We start from the raw sequence: 22,096 nt of genomic DNA, 5'->3' as shown, positions 1-22,096 counted from the left end.
TATATTTTTCTTTTCCTTTTTGAGAGCACACTGCCAATACCACCAGAAACAGCGTTTTTCTATTTTTGTTCTTTATTTTTTACAGGATTTGCATATAATATTATACAAATAGATTATATTGTGAAAATATATTTATATTTTAGCCCTGTGATTAGCTGGCAACCAGTTCAGGGTGTCCCTTGCCCACTGTCTGAAGACAGCTGGGATGGGCTCCAGCACCCCCGCGACCCTACTGAGGAAAAGCAGTGCAGGTAATGGATGGATGGATATTAATATTTTATATATTTAATATCAATATTTTTCTCATTAAAGTATTGTCTACTCATTTTTATATCATATTATGTTATAATTTTCTCTCGCTCCCTCTCTCTTTCTGTCGCTCTTTCTCCTTAACTTTTTTTCTCCCTTCATCTCTCCTTCCTTCTCCGTTCCTCTATCTCTATTAAAATGAAATGAAATGAACCTAAATGATCTGCATTTATATAGCGCTTTTCAAGTCAATGAAGACCTCCCAAAGCGCTTTACAATGTGCTTCACATTTACCCATTCACCCACACTCACACACCAATAGCTGCCGTGCAGCCATGCAAGGCGCCAACCTGCTTATTAGGGGCATTAGGGATTCAGTGTCTTACCCAAGGACACTTCGACATGTTACACGGAGGAACTGCGATCTCTTGATTCCAAGGCGAGCGCTCTACATCCTGAGCTACTGCCGCCCTATTGCTCTCTCTCTCTCTCTCCCCTATTTGCTTTATTTTGTTTTCTGTCTCTTTCTGTTTCTCTCTTTTTTCCCCCTCTCTCCATTTCTCTCACTTTTTCTCTTGAACCCACTAGTACGACCCCGGTGAGATTTTTCTTCGAGCATGTGGCCCCCAGCTAAAATGAGTTTGACACCCCTGAACTAGCATTTTTTTCCTGAAAGAGAATGGAACGAAAATAGCGTAAATAGAAAATGAGCATAATTTCCCATGCCAACTAATAGTACTTCAGTCAGAATGGTTGCACGTGTATCCGTGTAGAATCAGGTACGACGTTGGGCACACTCGACCCTAAAAGGGGGGTGGAAGGGGGTTTCAGGGTTCTGGCCGATGCCCCCTTTTGGCCCCTGTGGTGGATGACGTCACACGGGGCCCCGTGCGGCTGCCTTCCCTTTGAGGGGCCATGTGTTCCTCACCGCTAATATCAAACAGATGACACTGCCGACATTGCAGCGGGCAAAACGACGTCAAAAGAACATGACAAGTTTGCCTCCTTGTATTAATTGAGAGGCTTCAAATTTTAAGGATCATTTTTCTTATATTACTGGAAAACAAGTATTACATGTATCTGCTGAAGGAAACTTTATTCATTTACTTAATACAGAATTTGCTTTCTTAGTCCTACTTTCGCTCTTTAAACTAATTCCCGCAGGCAAAAAAAGAAAAAACATATTTTTTTTTTTTTGCTTTTTAATTTTTTACCTAGTAAAGAAAAATAAGTAAGTCAGATTTTGCATATTTTTGAGGACTATTTTTCGTTGTTTACAGGAAACTATTTCAAAATGATCTGCTAATGGGGTTTTGTTTTTTAATTCATTTTTGGGTCAGGTGTTTACAGTGTTTCTGGTCCCGATGTCACAACCAGAACAGAAGTAGGACCCAGATGCGTAACGTTACTCACAAGTTTATTAAAATATAGAGGAAATGCAGCGCCAGCGATCCGGTCCTTGCTGGACGCGCGAAGCAAGCCGCTCACAACGTGTTCCGAATGCGAAAGTGGATCTTCCGGAGCGGGAGATTTTAGCGAAATTAGATGGAAAAACGGGTCGTTAGCCGGGACGGGATAGCAGAACGTTGTCGGGGTCAAAAAACGAGTCGTTAACTGGGACGGGAGATCAAAACGTGGTCAGGGTTAAAAAACGGGTTGTAGCGGGAGACAAACGGGGAAATCAGGAAGGGACAAGTGGAGAATGGGTGACAAAACTGGACCGACGGGAGTCAGAGTCAAAAATGCTTGCCTTGTAAAAACAGAGGTTCGCTGATGGACTGACAACAGGTGAAAGGGCTGAGCTTAAGTAGGAGGGGGAACCAATCAGGTAACCAGCAACAGCGGGCGTCAAACGAGCAGGCACAGGTGAGTGCAATGAGTAATTGTGACACCCGGAAGTCCGATTTTGTTTTCAAACACAAATTCTCACGGCCCCATTAAAACAGTTTTTTTTTTAGAATTTATGATTTTTCACTGATAAAAATTATCTTTAAAATAAGTAAGATTTTTTTCATTTTCCGTATTTAACAGTTTCGTTAATTACTTCACTTGAAAAAATGTCAATTGAATTATCTGCTAAAGGCGACTTTTTTAATCCTTTCTTTAATTTTTTGGGGGGTCAAAGTATTAGCCTTGTATTCGAATCAGCTCTGGTCTCAGAATGAGTCTGTGCCATTTATAAGTGGTTTGATTGCATTCTTTTGTATACATTAATTACATTTGCATACATTGGTCCTCAAAAAAAAAAAAAAAAAAAAATTAAAAAGAATACCAAATAAATAAAAAATTGACTTAATTAGAAAATGCTACCACTGTTAGTCTTTTATCGACTTTGGACTTTTAGTTTTGAAACTGTAAAAAAAAAAAAAAACAGTAAGCAGAAAAATGCTAATGCTAATTATGCGAGCAAAAGTTCAGCACATATAATAACACGTGGCTTAGCAAGTACTTTCCAAAACAGGGACTTTTATTTAGCATGACTGAAGAGAAGGTATCAGTGCAGTACTCGATAACAACATCCAACTTTGAGGAACATTCTCATCGCTCCGACATCTAACAAAACGTTACTGTGACGAAGGAAAAACGATTTAAATAGAGTCGAGGCCTCGGAAATACCGGACACATTTTGACAGAGGGCAAATGGGGTCTTTTCATCTTTTCGTAGAAATGTACAGCTTCAGTCAGAGCTCTTAAAGTACTTTCTTTAAACTTAGTACAAAAAAAGACATCTCTACCCGTTAGTGCTTTGTTTTTTGTTTTGTTTTTTTTAAGATACTATTACATAAATAAACAATTTATCTTTCAGTGTTCAGAACAGAAAGTTCCAGTGTGACTGGAAGACTAACATTGACTCCAACATATTCCAGTTCTCCGCTCTAAGATATTTCGCTGCAAAAAATATATATTTTTACCTCATTGGCGGAAGAAATTTGGACTAAATATTTTATTCTGGAAAAAAAGGTTCTTAAAATGAGCAAAACTGTCTTTTTTAACAGGTAGGAGTCACTAACCCTTTTGAAACTGAGAGCTATTTTTTTGTTATTGATTAGCGCGAAGAGCTACCAATTAGCCTTTTTAAAGTATTTGTTATTACTATGTTATCATAATGTTTTTATGTTGTAATTATTAGGGTTAAAATTGGCTCAGTCAATTATTAAATTATCAAGCCACGTAGAAATTGACTAAAAATCACAATAACTTGGGCTAATTGGTGTTTTAAAGGGGCTACCTGGTGCTAGTGGGCACTGCATTAGTAACCACTGTGGTAGATTGTTTTGTTAATTGTATTTTTTCTAATCTTGGACAAAAAAAAATCGGGAAAAATCTTATTGTTAGTCTTATCGAAAATAAAAACACTAAATTACCTATAACTATAAAAAAAAATACCAATGGTACCATGTATAAATATGATTTATGAAGAAAACCTGGAATGACAATATTATATATAACATTTTGTATTGTTAAAGATTTTAAAGATAAACATCCCATGGGGTCTCTTTTGACCGCACTTATGTATCCATGGGTTAAGTTTACAGTATTCTTTTGCTATTTTAAGATACTGTATAGATATTTAAGATCTTATCTTTATTCACAAAAAAAAGAATCCTGAAAACCCTTCAACTAATTGACTATCTTACAAAGAACAATGAAGAATATTAATTTTTCTGATTAAAAAATGATTTCTTGTCATGATTTTGTTAATTTATAGTAAAGATTTTACTATTTTAGTATTATAAAAAAATGGTCATCGTCAAGGTATTCTAGCCAATTTCGGGGTCAATTAAACGTTTGAACCAATAAATCCATCTGAAAAACAGACTTATCAAACTTGTTTCTTCGGATGAATTCATCAATAAGTCATATACTGAAATAATTAATTAATACAACTAGAAAAAATACAGCTAAAATAAGTTATTTTTTCCGCCAATGGGGTAAGATTTGTTTTTTTAGTCCACCTCAACGCACCTTGCTTACAGAAATGTGTTCCAATGTGCGCCCCAGGGTCGTCCAAGTAAAAAAAAAAAAAAAAAAATCCATCAATGGCACCGCTCTCGTGAGTCTTAAAATCCCAGAGTGCCTTTCTCACCTGGGGTAGTCTATCGTACATCCTCGTGTAAAGTCTCCTTTTGCTAGTCCGTGAAAAGCGATTGAAAGAGATTCCGGTGTGCAAAACGTTGCTGTGAAGAGTCGGAAAACAAAGAGTTGTCTTTGTCCGTCGTCCGCTACTTGCAGGTGAACACTTCGGTCCTCTCGCTGCAGGTGTTGCACTTGACGAAGCAGCACCACTGGAACTTGCAGTTGCATTGCCAGACTTTGGTGTACTGGTGCGTGTTGTAGCCTCGCCCGCAACACATCAGGTCGCATCCGTCCGTGTGTTGCGAGGTACGGTTGCAAAGTCGACCTTGCGTGCCGACGCTGCCCGTGGCCGCGTCCTCCTCGCAGTAGTTAGGCGACCTCTCGATGTAGACCAGGTCCGTGTCCATGGGCTTGCGGTAGCCCTGAGTCTGCTTGACTTTGAGGTGGCTGGGCTGCCGAAGACGGTTAGCCCGCATCACCTCCACGTGAACGGCTTCATTGTATTTGTCCTTGAGGACGTAGCCGATCTCCCGGAACTTGGGCAGCGTCGTCCAGCATGTTTTGGTGGTGCAGGAGCCCGAAACGCCGTGGCACTTGCACTCCAGCTTCATCCTTTCTTCTAGAACCTGGGGGAGAGAAGAACAATGTGAATAGGTAAACTTTAGTAGACACTCAAAGTAGTTGGAGAAGACACCAATAAATTTTAAGCTTGCAAGGAGATCGAGCGGACCGTACAAAGCCTCCAAGGGGAAAAAATCCTTCCTGTTTTTCAGGTCCTTCACTGAGCAGTCGCTTTTTAATGAAATTTCCTAGGTTACAAAAAGCAGATCTAAAGGGTGTGGAATTAAAAAGCATGACTAAGATTGGATAGTGTGTCAGGACCAGAACGGAAACAGGACCCACTTGCCGCAAGTTTTTTTTGAAGGAAAGAGGAAGGGCTGCGCCAACGATCCGGTGTTTGCTAGGCGGGGGAAGCAAGTCGCTCACATACTCGGATTGTGATCCGAACATGGAAATGGATCTTCCGTAGCGAGCAATGGCTGTGTCAGGGACTGAAAACGGGTCGATTGCCGGGACAGAAGAGAAAAAACGTGATCGGGGTCGGAAACGAGTTGATAGCCGGGACGGGAGAGCAGACATGGTTGGGATCAAAAAACGGGTCGTAAGTCGGGATGGGAGAGCAGACATGGTCGGGATCAAAACAGGTCGTAGCGGGAGACAAACGGGAGCAAGAACGGGACAGGCGAGAGTCAGGGTAAAAAAAGACTTGTTTTGTATCACGGAGAATCGCAGATGGACTGACCACAGGGGCTTGACAGGACTGAATTTAAATAGTGACAGGGAGCCAATCAGGACCCGCGGCGGGTGGGGCCAAATGAGCGGGCACAGCTGAGACACAGTGACAATAATGCAAACAGTGTGAAATGGATAGATAATAGTAAAAATAAACCAACCCTATCATTATAAGCAATTTTTTGCAAGCGTTTAATGATTGAAAATAGAACAACCTTATTTGGACTTGCCAGGAGGACAGGGAGAAAATCATTCAGATGAGAAATTCCCACCATATCAGAGACAACCACTATGCCCACAAAATCAGATCAGCCCCAAGTAAATCAAAAAACAGCAGCATGAATGTGATCCATTATCCCCAATCATATATTGCTCTGAGCAGGGACCAGCAGAAGGTTCTTTTGTCAGTAGGCATGCCCTTCTGGCCTACCTAAAATTAAATACACGGATGTTACAACAATCCAGTATCCCCGGTCGACTACTTCTTAGAGCCTTCCATTGTGGCCTGCTTTGAATGAAATTCACTGTTAGGGCCGTAATCAATTATCCCTGTGAGCGAGGAGAGCAAATCTGTGTTATGTGTGATGTTTTTGTTTTTTTTGCCGTGCTCTACACCTAAAGTGAACAGCACCTGTAAGGCAGCGATCTATTATTCTCCGTTGGCTATTGCTGGGCCACTTTATGGATTTTTGTATATGAAGGAGGGTTCAGTTCCACAAAAATAAAGGATAGCAGTAGTGGGAAAAATTAAAAACACATAAAAAAAAACACTTATATTCATTTTCTTTTGAGATATTTGATTTGTTATTACTTGTCTATTTGTTATATTGTATTTGTTTGTCACAAATAAAATAAAAAGAAAATCTTTGGAATAGGAACAATTAGCTGTAAAATGGGAGATTATTTCAAATTTTTAAAAACTGTCATGATTACTGATGTGACTCAGCTGAGCCCGCTCATTTGGCGCCACCCGCCGCGGGTTCTGATTGGCTCCCTGGCTCTATTTGAACTCAGTCCTGTCAATCCTCTGTTGTCAGTCGGTCTGCGAACCTCATTGTAAACTCGCTCGCTATGGAAGATCCACTTCCGTGTTCGGATCACAATCCGAGTACGAGAGCGACTTGCTTCCCGCTCCTCGCGAACACCGGATCGTGGGCGCATCCCTTCTTGGTTCCTTTAATAAAACTTGTAAGAAACGTAACGCAAACGTAACGCAATTGTCCTGTTTCCGTTCTGGTCCTGACAGAAATACTTTTATGATTACAAAAAATTGTTCTGTGCTTCTTTTTAAAGCTAGTACAAAGTGGTTAACACATATCCCTTACACAGGAAACGTCCCCGGTTCGAGACTGAGTGCAAACATATGTTTGCCTGGAAAGGGATGGGCGCCACCAAGCTGTATTAGCCCAAGACACACCACAAGAAATGGTGTCCTCAGGACCCGTGAGGTTAAGGGTTCTGACACAAAGCATTAAAGGACACTTAAGGTAGGTTTTAGTATTTATACTAAGTTTATAGTTTTACTATGACTAAAAATGTTGTGTCACCATGACTAAAAATAGTGTGATAATGAGATCCAATCTACTGCTTTCACAAGTCATCTATACCACTGGGGGTCAGGTGCTTTGCCTACTTTTGACTACTGTTCCTACCTTCCTTCCTGCCTCGTTGTTGTGCAGGTTCATGAGTCGTCGCGGGGTCTTCTTGTTCTCCCGAGCGTCCACGAAGCGGCGGGAGAAGTCCACGCCGTACTTGATGTCGGCCGAGCAGCCTCCCCACTTCCAACCTTCCTCCTGATTGTAGTAGCCTTGCTTTTCTCGGTCGCAGCCGCACTGGCTCAGGTTGCCTTGACTGCACGCCGCCGTGATGGCGTGGGCCACTCCCGCCGCCGTGATGGCGTATGTGAAAGCCGCCTCCCGGCTGCCTGCAATAGGAGAGCACGTTTTTTTTTCTTTGAACTTATACGATCTTCAGGAACAAATGCATTTTATTTGAAATCCCTTCCCTGCTTCCTGCACCTTTGCAGGAATGCGCTTCAATTATTTCAAGCTTAGTGTTCGGGGTTGGACAAGGTGCTGTCCAAAGTGCTGAATTCGTCAACGGTAGCACCTTGCGTGCCTCACTGAGAACAATGAAGGCAAGTTCATGGATCTTCTTATTGGTTTTGTGCACCTGTGACAGTTTCTGACAGATTGCCCTGACCTCACAATAACATGTCAAATTTAACTGTCATGTTCTGTGCTTTCTGCACAGTCAGGTTATGTGTCTGGGTGCTTCAGAGTGAGAGCAGTCATGGCACTAGTGTTATTGTTCTTTTAACAAGTGGGTGTGTCTTGCATCGTCCTCCTTCAATGTTTTGTTCAGTTAGAGCTGGGTTGTGTTCCAACATATCCCGCATTGTCCTTTTTCATTGTATTTCCTTTAAAATGCAACATTCAAGGGACTCGAGGGATTGGAAATTGTCTTTATTGTAGTCAACATAAAAATGCCAGTGTTTTATTTTGAAACCCCTCCGTATGTCATGAAACGGAACAGGACCCAAACGCGTGACGTTTCCCACACAAGCCTTTTATTTTACGGGGTATGGGGAGTCATGCATGTTAGGCAGCAGTCTGGCGTGGAATGATAGGAAGACAGAGGCCAACGAGATCGATACCAATTGTCCGAGCAGATATCGGAAAAATGGGGTCGATACCGGACAGGACGGGACAAACAGGATTGATATCAAACAGGATATCGAAAATAAACAGGACAAACTAGACGGGAAAGGAACTGGAAACCAATATTAAACAACAGGACAGACAGGATTGATATCAAAACTGGACATCGAAATTCAACAAGACAAACTACGCGGAACGAAACTAGCAACCAAATATTAAACTGAACAAAATAAACGGGAACAATACCGGACAGGAAATACCAATAGGAAACAGGACTGTGTCAAAACCCAAGTCGTGCAGGGCAGAGGTTCGTTGACGGACTGACAAAGGAAGAGTGACAGCACTGAGCTTAAATAGAAGGGAAGCCAATCTGTCAATGTGCCGCAGCTGGCGCCACTTGGCGGGGCCAATTGGGCGCCATGGCAACCGTGACAATGTACAATGTTTAATTAATAGTTTCAAACAAGGATATGATAAAAGTAAATCAAATATGCATGTACAAACAGGAAAAGACTATGTACATATTTAAATGGGTGTGATGTGTGAGCTTACTTTCATGTTTTGTTCTGTCAGAAATGATTGGTGTTGTGATGTAGTTGTTGTATCTTTGTGTCAGTGTGTTGCCTGCGTCCTCTTCCTTTTGTGTTTTGTTCAGTTATTACTACTTTTTTAGGTGTGTTTTTTTTACTCTTTATTTACCATCTTAAAAAAGTTGTCATCATACCAGTAATACTGAAAGTAGTCACAGTAACAATAGCAAGATTTATAATTGTAAGAATAATACATTTTATATGTTACTATACATTGACATTAAATTCTATTCTATTCCAAGCATAGTACGTGTGTCCATGATTAAAATCGATTATTAAGATCGCAAACAATGAACACAATACCAACAAAAAAAATACTATGTATTTGTTTATTGTCCTTTAAAGTCAGATTCATCATCATATGCAACAAAGAGTCGTTTCCCTCATCAGGCTGTATTGTGATTATTTATGTCTTTCACGAAGACTTTGTTTTCTCTATTCCCTAAGATTAGTTTCTGGTATGTAAATCAAGAAAGCATGACGATGAGACAAAACCGAATGGCTTTTCATATGTCATCTGTATCACTAGTGGTCTATTAGTGATGATTCAGTACTCTCACCGCCGCAGCTTGGGTTCGATTCCTGTTGTGTTTTGCTAGTGTTCAGCAGTATTTTTCGACTTATCAATTATTGTACAAAAACAGTAAAAGGTGCACCCAAATTTTGAGTTATTTTTCAGGTAGGAAAAAAATAGCAAATTATACACAAATAAATATGGTACAGTTCAATAAATAAGTAACTAAAAATGTGTTCTCTGAAGACAAACCAAGGCGGTTGTCATTTCCTGGACCTCATGTCCACAAAGACCTCTTGTCTAAAAAGTCCTCTTCAAGTCCGAAACAGACCGAGGGCTATGATGGCAGCGCATCCCCCTCCCCTTCCCCTTCCCCTCATCCCTCATTCATTCATTGACCCGGGCGGCTTAGAGCATCCGAAAACAAAGAGAAGCGCCAAGCGTTTCGGGCCGTCTTTTGATGTACGTTGTGTAATACACTCACGCGCAAATATTTGCTCGTAGGAGCCCATCAAGTCGTGTCGGTTTCCATGGTAACGCACTGACAGACTGGAGGAAGTGCACTTATTTTTCCATCCACAGCTCAACACTAAAGGATAAGATTCTTGTGTACCAGTTAGCCTTTCAAAATGATTCTGTGTACTTTTTGTGATCATCCTAAGTATTATATTTTTTCATGATTTGTTATTTTACATTTTTCAATATTTTTTGTTTAAGAAGTAAGACACCGTGAAAAAGCTGACAACTTTTACATCTTCAAGGGACAGTGTGTAAAATTTAGTGGATCTAAATACTAGAAAATAATACATGAACTATCATACCAATGTTAAATATTAAAAAAATCATAGGTCAAGAAATGTATATTTCATTTACACCGTGCAATACCCACTTAAGTTGGCGCCATGTGTGTCCAGCATTCTGCTGCCAATATGTGCTATATTAAACAAAGTGCCATTTAGTGTGTCACGGTTGCCATGGCTCCCAATTGGCCCCGCCCGTGTGGCGCCAGCTGCGGCTCGTTGACAGATTGGCTTTCCATCTATTTAAGCTCAGTGCTCTCACTCTTCCTTCGTCAGCCCGTCAACGAACCTTTGCCCCGCAAGACGTGGGTTCTAACTCGGTCCTGTTTCCTGTTGGTATTTCCTGTCCAGTATTGTTCCCGTTTATTTTGTCCTGTTTAATATCGGTTCCCAGTTTCGTTCCAGTCTATTTTTGTCCTGTTTATTTTCCTCTCCAGTTTTCGTTCCCGTCTAGTTTGTCCTGTTTAATATCCTGTTTCAATATCAATCCTGTCCGTCCCGTCCTGTCCAGTATCGACCCCATCCATCAGATATCTGCTCGCGCAATTGGTATCGATCACGTCGGTCTCTGGCTTCCTGTCTTTCCACGCCAGACCGCTGTCTGACGTGCATGACTCCCCATTTCCCATAAAATAAAAAGCTTGGGTCCTGATCCTGTTCCGGTTCCTGACATTAGTAGTCAAATATTACACATTGGGGTTTAAAGTACTATTTTTCTATTTACTAAAACAATTATTTTTTGTTTGAAGATAATTATCTTTACATGATTCACGAATTAAAGAAGTTGAAAAATATAGGAATCATATTTACAATATCATAACTTAAAAACATTTACTTTTATTATTGTTAAGACAAATAAAACAAAAATATATTAAGTATTCATTTTAACATTTCTATGACAAAAATGATGACAAAAACTTTTTTTCCCTCTTTAAAAATAATTATATTTGGTGTGAGAGAAAATGTATCACACAAGTTTTCATTTTACAAAAAAAAGTTGAAATATATGTTATGGTGACTGATTAGTATCACCTGTGCCCGCTCATTTGGCGCCAGTCGCTGCAGGCTACCTGATTGGTTCCCTGTCCTTTTTAAGCCCAGTCCTTTCACTCTCCTGTTGTCAGTCCGTCAGCGAACTTCTGTTTGTACAAGGCAAACACTTTGACTCTGACTCCCGTCCGTTGCTGATCTCCCTGTTTGTCTCCGGCTACAACTTGTTTTTGACCCCGACCACATTTGCTATCCCGTTTTAGATTCCGACCACGTTTTTGCTCTCCTGTCCCGGCTATTGACCTGTTTTTTTCCGTCCTTTGACACCGCCATCTCCCGCTCCGGAATATCTACTTCCGTATTCAGATCACGATCCGATTTTGTGAGCGTTTTGCTTCCCGCGTCCAGCGAGCATCAATAAACCTGGTTAACGCTACGCATTTGGGTCCTGATTCGGTTCTGGTCGTGACAATATATAGAAATATATAGTAAAATCAAAATTTTAAATAGTATAGTTATGAATATTTACTTACTATAATTTAAAGACAAATTATATGTTATTTTACAAAATGAGTATTTTTGTTAAAATTATAACCATAATAAATTATTATTATGATGATGATTATTATTACTATTGGTAGTGGAATTATAAAAAGTGTTTTATTAGTACATAAGTATTGCTGGTATTGGTAATATTTTTATTATTATTAATATTAGTAATTAGAGTAGTAGTAAAAATATTGGAATTAGTAATAGTAGTTTTTTTAGTACTATTAGTATTAATAGGTGGCAGCACGGCGGCGCAGTGGTTCGCGCGTGTGCGGCACAGTTCTGAGGTCGTGGGAACCTCCTGCATGGGTTCAAATCCAGCTCCCGGCCTTACTGTGCGGAGTTTGTATGTTCTCCCCGTGCTTGCGTGGGTTTCCTCCGGGCACTCCGGTGTCCTCCCACATTCCAAAGACATGCATTTCAGGTGAATTGGCCGGTCCAAATTGTCCCTACGTGTGACTGAGCGAGTGAGTTGTCTGTCCCCGTGTGCCCTGCGATTGGCTGGCAACCAGTTCAGGGTGTCCCCTGCCCGCTGCCCGATGATTGCTTGGATGGGCTCCAGCACCCCTGCGACCCTACTGAGGATAAGCGGTGCAGCTGATAAGATGAGATGAGTATTAATAGGAACATTGGTATTAGTAGTCTTTAGTATTTTTAGAACTATTAGTATTGGTAGTATTACTCAAAAACGTAGCAGCAGTATTGGTGGTTTTAGTAGTAGTAATATTATTATTTTTAATATTATTAGTCGTAGTTTTTGTATTATTGTAATTACTATTATTAGTAGCAATACATAGTGTTTGGTAGTATTGTTAGTATTAGTAAAAGTAGTACCGATAATAGTCGTATGTGTTGTATCAGTTGTAATATATTTTTAAATACATATACATGTATTTCCGTGCTTATTCATGTGACATTTATCATTTATAGAAAACATCATTTTGATCAAACTAAATGTATTTATTAGCTTCTTAGTTAGCCTAGCATGCTGCCTCACCAATCACTAAGCAAATCTGTCTGTTCCCTCTGAATTTGATGTAGAGTTACAGAAGACCTCGACGTCGAGGTCAGATTTTGCCTCGACGGCCGCCAAACTCAAGGGTGGGGTGGCCAAAATTTTTTGACCACAACTCTTTTGTAACAGGAAGTCACCGTGCCCTTCGCCGAGGAAGCCGCCGTGGAGAAAAAGAAAAGTAAGGACCCGGAGAAATCTCCAGAGGCCCCGAAAGGCTTCCAGGAGGAACACCCCGGCTGGCTGGCCGGGGTTGCCTCGCTTTGCTGCCAGCGGAAAATTGGAGTGACCAGAAAAACCTCAGGACACTTGGAAACCAGCGGCACAAAAAATGGACCGATATTAAAACAGATGTCATTGGATAGGCTTTGGAGGCAAGTGTCTGGATTACTGAGACAAACATGATAATAAAAGAGATAGGGGAGCAAATTTCTGGGGATTTATAGCGGTCCCTATTGGTGTGAAAATACTTCATTCATTTATATGACACAGTTTTGATTCACACACATTTGGCAATTTTTTCCACTGTTTCCTTCTCTGGCCTCTTATCTTAGCCTCTTGGCTGCAGGTTTAAGCTAGATGCTTTTCTTGTTGTTAGTCTAGGGTCTTCTTCACACTTTTTTGATACTTTCCAAAACCTTTTGTATTTTTCAGTACCTTTTCATGCTAGGTAGTACTTTTTAGGGCTTTTCACACTTTTCAGTACCGTTCCATTAATTGTTTTACTTTTTAAATAGCGTGTTACACTTTTCAGTTCTTTCCAGGACTTTTCAATACTTTTCAGCACATTTTCATAATTTACCGTGCTTTTCGGTATTTTTTTATTTTTCATAGTTTTCAGGACTTTTCAGTACCTTTTCACTACTTCATCATTATTTTTGTACTATTCAGTACCTTATACTTTTTAGTACTTTTCAGTTTTCAGGGCTTTTCAGTAGTTTTCACTATGTTTTCTTTTGTGCTTCTTTGTACATCTCAGTATCTTTTGAGTACTTTTTCATCATTTTCAAAGCTTTTTGCTACCTTTCAGAATTTTTTTCATAGTTTTCAGTACCTTTCAGTACCATTTCACACATAACAGTACATTTTAAGAACTTTTTCATACTGTTCAGTACTTTTTGTACATCTCAGGAGCTTATAAGAAGTTTTATTACTTTTCAGGGCTTTTCACTACATTTCAGTACTTGTTTATATTTTAGTACTTTTCATAATTTTCAAGGTGTTTCTCAGCACATTTTCCTACTTTTCAGTTCTTTGAAGTACTTTTCTGTACTCTTGTCACGGTTGCCATGGCGCCCAATTATCTCCGCCCGTGTTGCGCCAGGTGCGGCTCGTCGCTCCGTCTATTTAAGCTCAGTGCTCTCATTCTTCCTTTGTCAGTCCATCATCGAACCTCTGCCCCGCAAGACGTGGTTTCTGACTCAGTCCTGTTTGCTGTTGATATTTCCTGTCTGGTATTGTTCCCGTCTAGTTTGTCCTGTTTAATTTCGATATCCTGTTTCAATATCAATCTGTCTTTTCCGTCCTGTCCGATATCGACCCCAGCTGTCCGATATCTGCTCAGGCAATTGGTGTCGATCTCGTCAGTCTCCAGCATCCTGTCTTTCCACGCCAGACCACTGCCTAACGTGCAAGACTCCCATAAAATAAAAGGCTTGTGTGAGAAACGTCATGCGTTTGGGTCCTGATCCTGTTCCGGTTCATGACAACTCTTCAATATTTGTTAGTACCTTCATCATACTTTTCAGTGCTCATTTCTTAATTTTACCACATTTCAATACTTGTTATTCTTGTACCTCATTATTAATTTATTCATGTAACATATTCATATACCAAATGATTTCACTTTATTCCCACTCATTCAACCCAATTCTCAAGACTTCCACTGATATTTTTCAAACGTTTCATTTCACATACAATTTCCAGAAAAAGTTTCCAAAATCCCTCAACTTCAATTCGAACTTCTGTAGTCAGTCTAAAAGTCGGATCCTCAAACCAAATGAGTAAGCGTCCATATGCGCTGACCACACTTTTTTGGACACCTGCCTACCAATGCGGCGATGCCCGTGACGTCAGCAATGGGGGGACGCAAAAAGATGTCGCGGCTCGCCACCGGCGCTCCAGTTTGGTTTTTCGGTAGCAGGAGGGAGGCGAGCGCGCGGCCGGGACAAAATTTCTCCTGACACGGCAAAGATTTACGAGCGTCGCTGCTCGAATCGGCCATCGGCTGGCCTCGGTTGGCCCTGCTGTGTTCTCCCTGCCTGCAGGATACAGTCATGCTGACACGAAGGGGTTCGGGTGGGGGTAAATACAGAAGGGAACTCTATAAGTGCTTGTTTTGCCAGCTAAATCCAGCACAGTTGGTATAGTATTTGCATTGTCCATATAAGTACAAGAACAGATACTTGAGTAACTAAAAAATAGGTTCTTACCTTTGGCAGACATTTTTACTTATAGATAAAAAAAGGTAATAAATAGGTTACATTTCTTACTTTGTATATTATATATATATATATATATATATATACACAGGGTTGGGTAGGGTTACTTTAACGGAATTACTTTTAATTACTTTTAGATGACTCCAATACCAAATATGCTTATAAAAGACAAAATAAACTAAATATGAATAAAATTACTAAATTTTGTGCATGCGTGGAATACATGGAATGACAAAAATGATGTTGGCAAGCTGTTTGGATTTATTTTCGATTTGTTTCTGTCATTTTATGTTAGTCTTGCCTGAGATCAAAGAGATCAAAGCCAGGAGAGAAAGCTTACCACGTGTTGTGAGTCATCATTTTATTCATATTTAGTTTATTTTGTATTTTATTAGCATATTTGGTATTGGAGTAATCCAAAAGTAATTGAAAGCAATCCAGCTGAAGTAACCCTACCCAATATATATATATATATATATATATATATACATTTATATACCCCCCGACCCTAATAAGGATAAGCGGTCAGAGGACATTTGGCAACAAATCCACAACCAACAACAGTGCAGCTGAACGGTCTCTCTGCCTGTTGATCGAGCTAAAAAGTGGAGGACTTTTGAAAGGCCATCGCGGACATGCACTCATGACCTCGTAAAAAACACAAAGCTCCTCAGAAAAATCCTACAGAGCCAACAAATTACACTGTAGTGAACAAAGGGAAAAGTGTCACCTGCTGGTGGCCCACTGTCTTTACACTCGGCCCTGTAAACATTAATAATTTTAGTTAACCTAGAGAATATTAGGCAAAATGCACTGTGCAAAATTAGATTCCTCCATAACCACAATTATTTATGGGCAATAAGTGATACTACAGTAGACCCTTCTGAAATGGGGATAACCATGTACCGGTACCTCAGGTCAAAACAAGAAAATAACTACATAGTTTGTAGTAAATACTACGTATGTGTAATATATGTGTGTATGAATAAATAATCTTATAAATCAACATACATATTAAGAAAAAAATGTGTTTTGGTTACTTTTGGCCGTGGCCCAAACCAAAAGCAGACCTGCAATTTATATGATGTCGACCAATATCTGAGAGGCACCTTGGAGACGGAACTCTACATGAGCATCAACATTGAAAAGTTTTTGGCCTCACAAAATAATTTGTTGTTGATGTCATTTGGTGGGGAAAACGCTGTAAAATGAGGGCCCCCAAAAACATCCTATTCCATACTGGAAAGCAGGGGTTGGAAACTTTTATGATCCAAAGAGCCATAATCGCAATATATTTTGATTCAGTTAAGAACGAGAACCACACAATATTTTTTAAGAGAAAATTCTGAAAAAAATGCCAAACCTGCTCTCCAGACAAAGGCTAATCTTTCAGCGCATTTTATTTCTCTGTGTAAGATGATTTGATAAAATGTATGTAATAAGAATAATGCCTGAATCTGTTTCCTATATCAACAAGTATACCACTTTAAACTTGTTTTCCCTCCCACAGTAACTTAAGATCGTTGAGGCTCATTTTTACCTCATTTTTTTTTCTCGTAAAAATCGTTTCGAAACAAGGTGTAAGCAGAGTTCCTTTACAAAAATGTGACCAAAAAACTGCAAACAAAAAGTTCACTCGCGTATGAGTGAGGGGAGCATGCTAAGTGTGCAGAGATCCCTCCACCCTTACGACTCTCCCAATAAAATTGCTCAATGTGCTTGGCTAGGGTTTTTGGGTGTTTATAGTTTGTTCTGTGGGTTTTTATCATAAGGTGTCCCGAAGGTGAACATACATTATATAATGGACTTCCATATAAAGGATTCCTTAGCAACATACAGCCAAAACGGAGTCTGTTGGTGTGACACCTTGACTGTAGACTATAGTAGAGACCGTGCCCTTCATATACTGGACCAAACAGCTTGTATATAGTCTTGCATCAGCTATGTACGTGCAAACTACATTTTGAGCTTAATAAAATTGAAATAAATTTACACAAGTAGCTGTATTTACTCATGAAAAGAGCCATATCTGGTTCGGGAGCTACAGGTAAGGTGGGGACGCCATATCCAGGGTTCCTCTGTACTTGATAATTACGAGGCTGTAAATTCTGGACTTGATTCAAATTTAGGGACTGAAAGTTGACTGGTCCATAGACCAGGTGGAAACAGGTAACAGTCGCGGTGCAAAAAGTGTGGAAATTTTTTTGGGGTGAATACGATCATATTGACAGATTCAGAAATGCTGTCCTATTGAATTGAAATATGACATCACATTTTTGGGTTATTTTTAGGGGGGGTTGGAGGGGCGTAGTCAGTCGCCCCTCACGTAAAGAGTCAGGTGCTATCAAGTCCTTCTCCTCTGCAGGAATCCCGCTGCTGCCAGGCTGCATACTTTTGCACTTATAGAACAAGCATGTGTGGGGCCTTTGGGGCATAAACGGCCAACTTCAACACTTGTTCTGGCCTGCCGTGTAATTCTATAAACTAACAAAACCTCGGAGAAAATGGCAGGTATTTTTCAGTTGTCTTTAACGGGTTTAAGGCCGATACCTGGCCATGTATTTCAAATAAGGTGGTTTTATATTGGTTAATTTAGTTTATGTAAAGAATGCAAAGTAGCAGTGTTACTTGATATTTTTACTGTACACTCCACCTTCAAAAAAACATACTTTTAGTAAAATTATTTTGCTCATTTTAATTATTCATTTTATTTTACCACACGTTTCAGAACCAGAACAGGAGGAGGACCCAGATGCGTAACGTTTTCACGCAAGCTTTATTTTTCGAGAACGGGGCAGTCATGCGGGTGAACACAAACGCCAGTGGTGTAAAAAGGATAAGCCCTTTGGGAGAAAAAACAAGTATATTTTTTTGTTTTATTTGTCTCGTTTCTCAAATAAAATAAGAAAAAGAACCCTTAATATAAGCCCAAAACCTCTTACCCCACAAAGTTTGATCATTTCATACAAATATTGGGAAAAAATACCCTTAATATGAGCAAGACACTCTACCATTAACTATACAAACCAATTTTACATATTTTGGATGTATTTCTTCTAATAATTTAGAAAATAAGATTAAATATATCCAAACAAGAAAATTGTACATGAATTTAGCATTTTCCTTCTGCCGTTGTGTCATCATTTATTTTTGGTAGTTTCTCGTAATTCTTCATGTAAAAACAAAGACACAAGAGATGAGAAATAAAACTAAAATGGTGAATGGTGGATCATTTTATGATCTATTTTTTAATAATTTTTTATGAATTTTAATAGACTTTTAAATAAGCATACATTTCAGTCAATGGGGTAAAAATTTGAGGATAATTACGGTCTTATTATCATTTTTTATTATTAAGATGACACTTTTGCTAGTCTGCTATTGCTTTTGTCACTGTACCATGAAGGTACCCCTGTTTTTGTCGGGAATCCCTTTCACTGCGCATTTCCATCTCTTGGTTCAGTTCAGAATCTCATGTGGAGTAAGGTTGCTCAAATACTGCGCAGTGATGCTAACGAAACAAGCAAAAACATAATGACCATGGAAAGCTTTCCAATATTAAGAAGGCACACTCATAATTACCTTTCTTCTTATCCCTCTAGGAAATATGGCCATTACCAAAATGACGATAAGGACAATTACTAGCATAAGAGGATATTAGAGCAACATTTTGAATCTGCCGTCTCCTCCTCCTCTTTACATCCACTAGATACTCCAATATACCACGTCATACCAACGGTAATAAAATTTCATTTTTGCTTTACATGTGTATTTATTTATAACATCATTTAATCATATCCACATCTATTACATTTAAGTAGTACTTACTATATACGATATACAAAGGCATCTCCACATTTGGTCATAAAAGGATAAACAGAGGAAAACCCCTCGTTTTGTGTACCGAAGTGCACTACTTCTTTCCGTTCCGCGTCCTTTGCTTGGTTGCTATGAAGGTCCTAGCAAATTACAGGCGAAGTTGCGGTACTTGAGGTTAGCAGCTCGAGTTATTAGCGCCGCCATGTTTCTCTTCGAATAAAAATAATATTGTTTCACCGGAAACATCCGGGTCCCATTTTCTGTTGAGGGGAAGTGACACCCTCACGGCCCGGCGGCACCCACCGCAGGCACCTTTACGCTCGACTGGCGAAATAGCAACGGAGCTAAAACAATTACTCCCGATGGAATTACGAAAAGCGAGCCGCCTCCCAAGCAGAAAAAAGTCAACTGGCAGAAAGCGTCTACTCAAATCCCCTCGAGGTGAAGACGGAGCTGTCGGACTTGTTAAAACAGGCAGCGAAGACTCCAACCTTTCGGTTTTTCGGGGTCCTAATAATGAACCTTTAGCACAACCTCACCTATAAGGAGCTGGAAATGTACTGGAAATCATAAAGATAATCCCTATCAGCCCCACAGATCCAACACCATAGAACAGGGGTCAAAGACTACCAGTTTGATATGCAGTTATCATAGTATTAGTACGGTACCGTTATTACCAGGTTTTGATCATTAGAAGTAGGGTTATAATAGGCCCAGTCAACCACGAGAACATCATGCCAGTTAGAATTCTCATCAATCCCGTCTGTCTTGTCCTGTCCGGTATCTTGCACCAGTATCCAGTATCAATCCAGTCTGTCTCGTCCTGTCCGGTATCTTGCTCCAGTCTTCAGTATCCGGTATCAACCCCATCTGTCTCGTCCGGTCTGGTATCTTGCTCCAGTATCCGGTATCGAACCCGTCTGTCCTGCTCTGTCCGGTATCTGCTTGTGTATCCTGTATCTGGTATTGATCCCATCTGTCCTGTCCCGTTTCAATCTCTTTTGCCCAGCGATCGCTGAATGGCTGCAGTTTGTGTTCCCGCGCATGACTGTCCCGTTCCCATAATATAAAGCTTCTGTTCGGGTTCTGACAGTATGAGGGTTTCTCTGGTGTTATATATATATAAAGAGTTATTTCTAACTTATTTTTCATTAAAGAACTCAGTATATCTGATATAAGACCATTTATCACAGTATACAGGATAATTTTTTTTTTGCATGATTGTGGTTCTGCATGTATATCAGTGTCTGAAATAATGTCTGCCCGGGTGCCCGGGGCGTGCATCTTTTACGTCAGGTGTACGCCCGGGTGGCCTACAACTTTTTCAAGAAAAAAAAAACATTTTTATTTTTTTCAAATTAAATGTTTGCTTTATTCTGTTTTTGAAATCTTCGTTCAGTTTAGAAATTTCGGAATTTCAGTTCGTTTGGGAATTTGCATACTCGGCAGCCAATAAGAAGCCAGCATTGAATAACTGCGTGCTTACGGAATCTCCCGAGCGTTGTGCATATCATATTTCAAAGTAGGCGCACAGAGAGCAAAAGAAAAATGGATAAGTGGTTAAGAATCAAGCCAAAAGCTCAGCCCCAGAAGAAATATCCAAAAGAAGCCAACAAAATGTATGACGCTACAAAACATAAACGTACATTAAAAGCATCGGGAAAAAGGAGTTCACGTGGCTTGTAGCAGACGACGCAACGCAAACATTGCATGAATGAAGATAAGTAAATACAGGTACATACTGATGGCAGATGGAAAACATCGATGTCATATAGATGCAATGAATGTTATAAGTAAATTTATAATAAACTTAATTTTAAAGTGTTCTGTTATATATTCTGATTATCAATCTTTAATACTTTGCAACAATGGTTTTTTTTTTTGCGATGAGTCGTCTTATTGTGTTTCAAGTTGTGAAAAATGGGGCAGGCAACTTTATGGTTGGGCAGGCAACTTTTCAGAGTGGTCTGCCCTGGTGTCCGTAAACTTTCTCATGACTTTCAGACACTGCTGTAGTACAGTATTTAAAATAAAATTGCCACACCCCAGTTTAAAAACCCAAGTCTTATACCCACTGCTTTATGACTACTGATCTATTTATCGACATTTCTCAAAAACTAATGTATTAGAGCAGACCTGGGCACTCCTGTCCTGGAGGGCCATACGTCCTGCCAGATGTTAAAGTTTGCTCTTCTTTAACTCACGTGATACAAATTATAACCTCGTTAGCAAGCTAGCAAGTGCTCGTTAACGATACTGGTGATTGGAATCACCTTTATTGGATCAGATAAACATCAAAAATCATGCAGAACATACGGCCCTCCAGGACCGGAGTGCCCAGGTCTGTATTAGAGCGTTGAGACTTGTATGCCTTGAAACCACACGGGTTCAAACTTGAACCCCGTCGCTTGAACCCCGTTTGACCCCAACATGTACCCTGTCACCTTAGTGTGGTGCTAGCAATGTGATTGTTGGCACATGCAAATATCCAGCGAGCAGAGAATACAGCAATTGTGTAAAACAAAGCCAGATTATGGTTGATCCTCTTGCATCCTGCTTCCTCCAGCGTCTAGCGCCGCTGGCAGACAGCGACGGACGCAGATCACAACGATAACGCCCTGCCGCCAGGGTAGGGGCCCGGGGGGCATCACTGCCTTGCCCATGAGTTAATGAATAATGGTCAATTGCAGTCCCTTTTAAAAATCTGTCAGTATAGAATCATACATTTTAATGGTTCAGTCCATGAAGTGCCAAAAAATATGCAGGAAAAATTGATCTTAAGTATTTTTATAGTTCTTATATGAGACCCCCAAAATATGTCAATTATTTGTAAACTAACACTCACATGGTTGGATGATGATTTCAGTAGACACCCAGGTTACAGCATTCATACTGTTAGGGTCTGACACACCTCTTTTGATCAGATGGTCCCAACTGGGGTTTGAACTGGACACAAATGTGTCCAATAACCACACACCTGTGCCCAATTTGTGACATTTGTCTGGTCATTGTCATTTTCTTTCACCACCATGCTAGGTTTTCTGGTTTCTTGCTTGGAAATTTGTTACTTTGTTACTTTATAACTTGCATTTTTCCTTTGCG

The 22,096-nt window shown here is 40.0% G+C and overlaps 1 protein-coding gene across 2 annotated transcripts in view; it reads right to left on the bottom strand.

Annotated features, from left to right (window-relative positions):
- Positions 1 to 2,695: 2,695 nt before the first annotated feature.
- The window catches only part of wnt7bb (wingless-type MMTV integration site family, member 7Bb), a 64,544-nt gene continuing 45,143 nt past the window's right edge, over positions 2,696 to 22,096 (bottom strand). For both annotated transcript variants that reach the window (XM_088340635.1, XM_088340634.1), the window contains exons 3-4: positions 7,272 to 7,543; positions 2,696 to 4,952 (exon numbers count right to left, since the gene is read on the bottom strand). In XM_088340635.1, coding sequence (XP_088196761.1) covers positions 4,473 to 4,952; positions 7,272 to 7,543 — 752 coding nt within the window. In that variant the 3' untranslated portion in view covers positions 2,696 to 4,472. The remainder of the gene's footprint in view (positions 4,953 to 7,271; positions 7,544 to 22,096) is intronic.

Source organism: Urocampus carinirostris, chromosome 7 (genome assembly GCF_059441175.1).
Source record: "Urocampus carinirostris isolate Australia breed hairy pipefish chromosome 7, RoL_Ucar_1.0, whole genome shotgun sequence".
Classification (NCBI taxonomy): Eukaryota; Metazoa; Chordata; class Actinopteri; order Syngnathiformes; family Syngnathidae; genus Urocampus; species Urocampus carinirostris.
The sequence above is the reverse complement of the archived record's forward strand: the minus strand, read 5'-3'. Positions and strand labels throughout refer to the sequence as shown.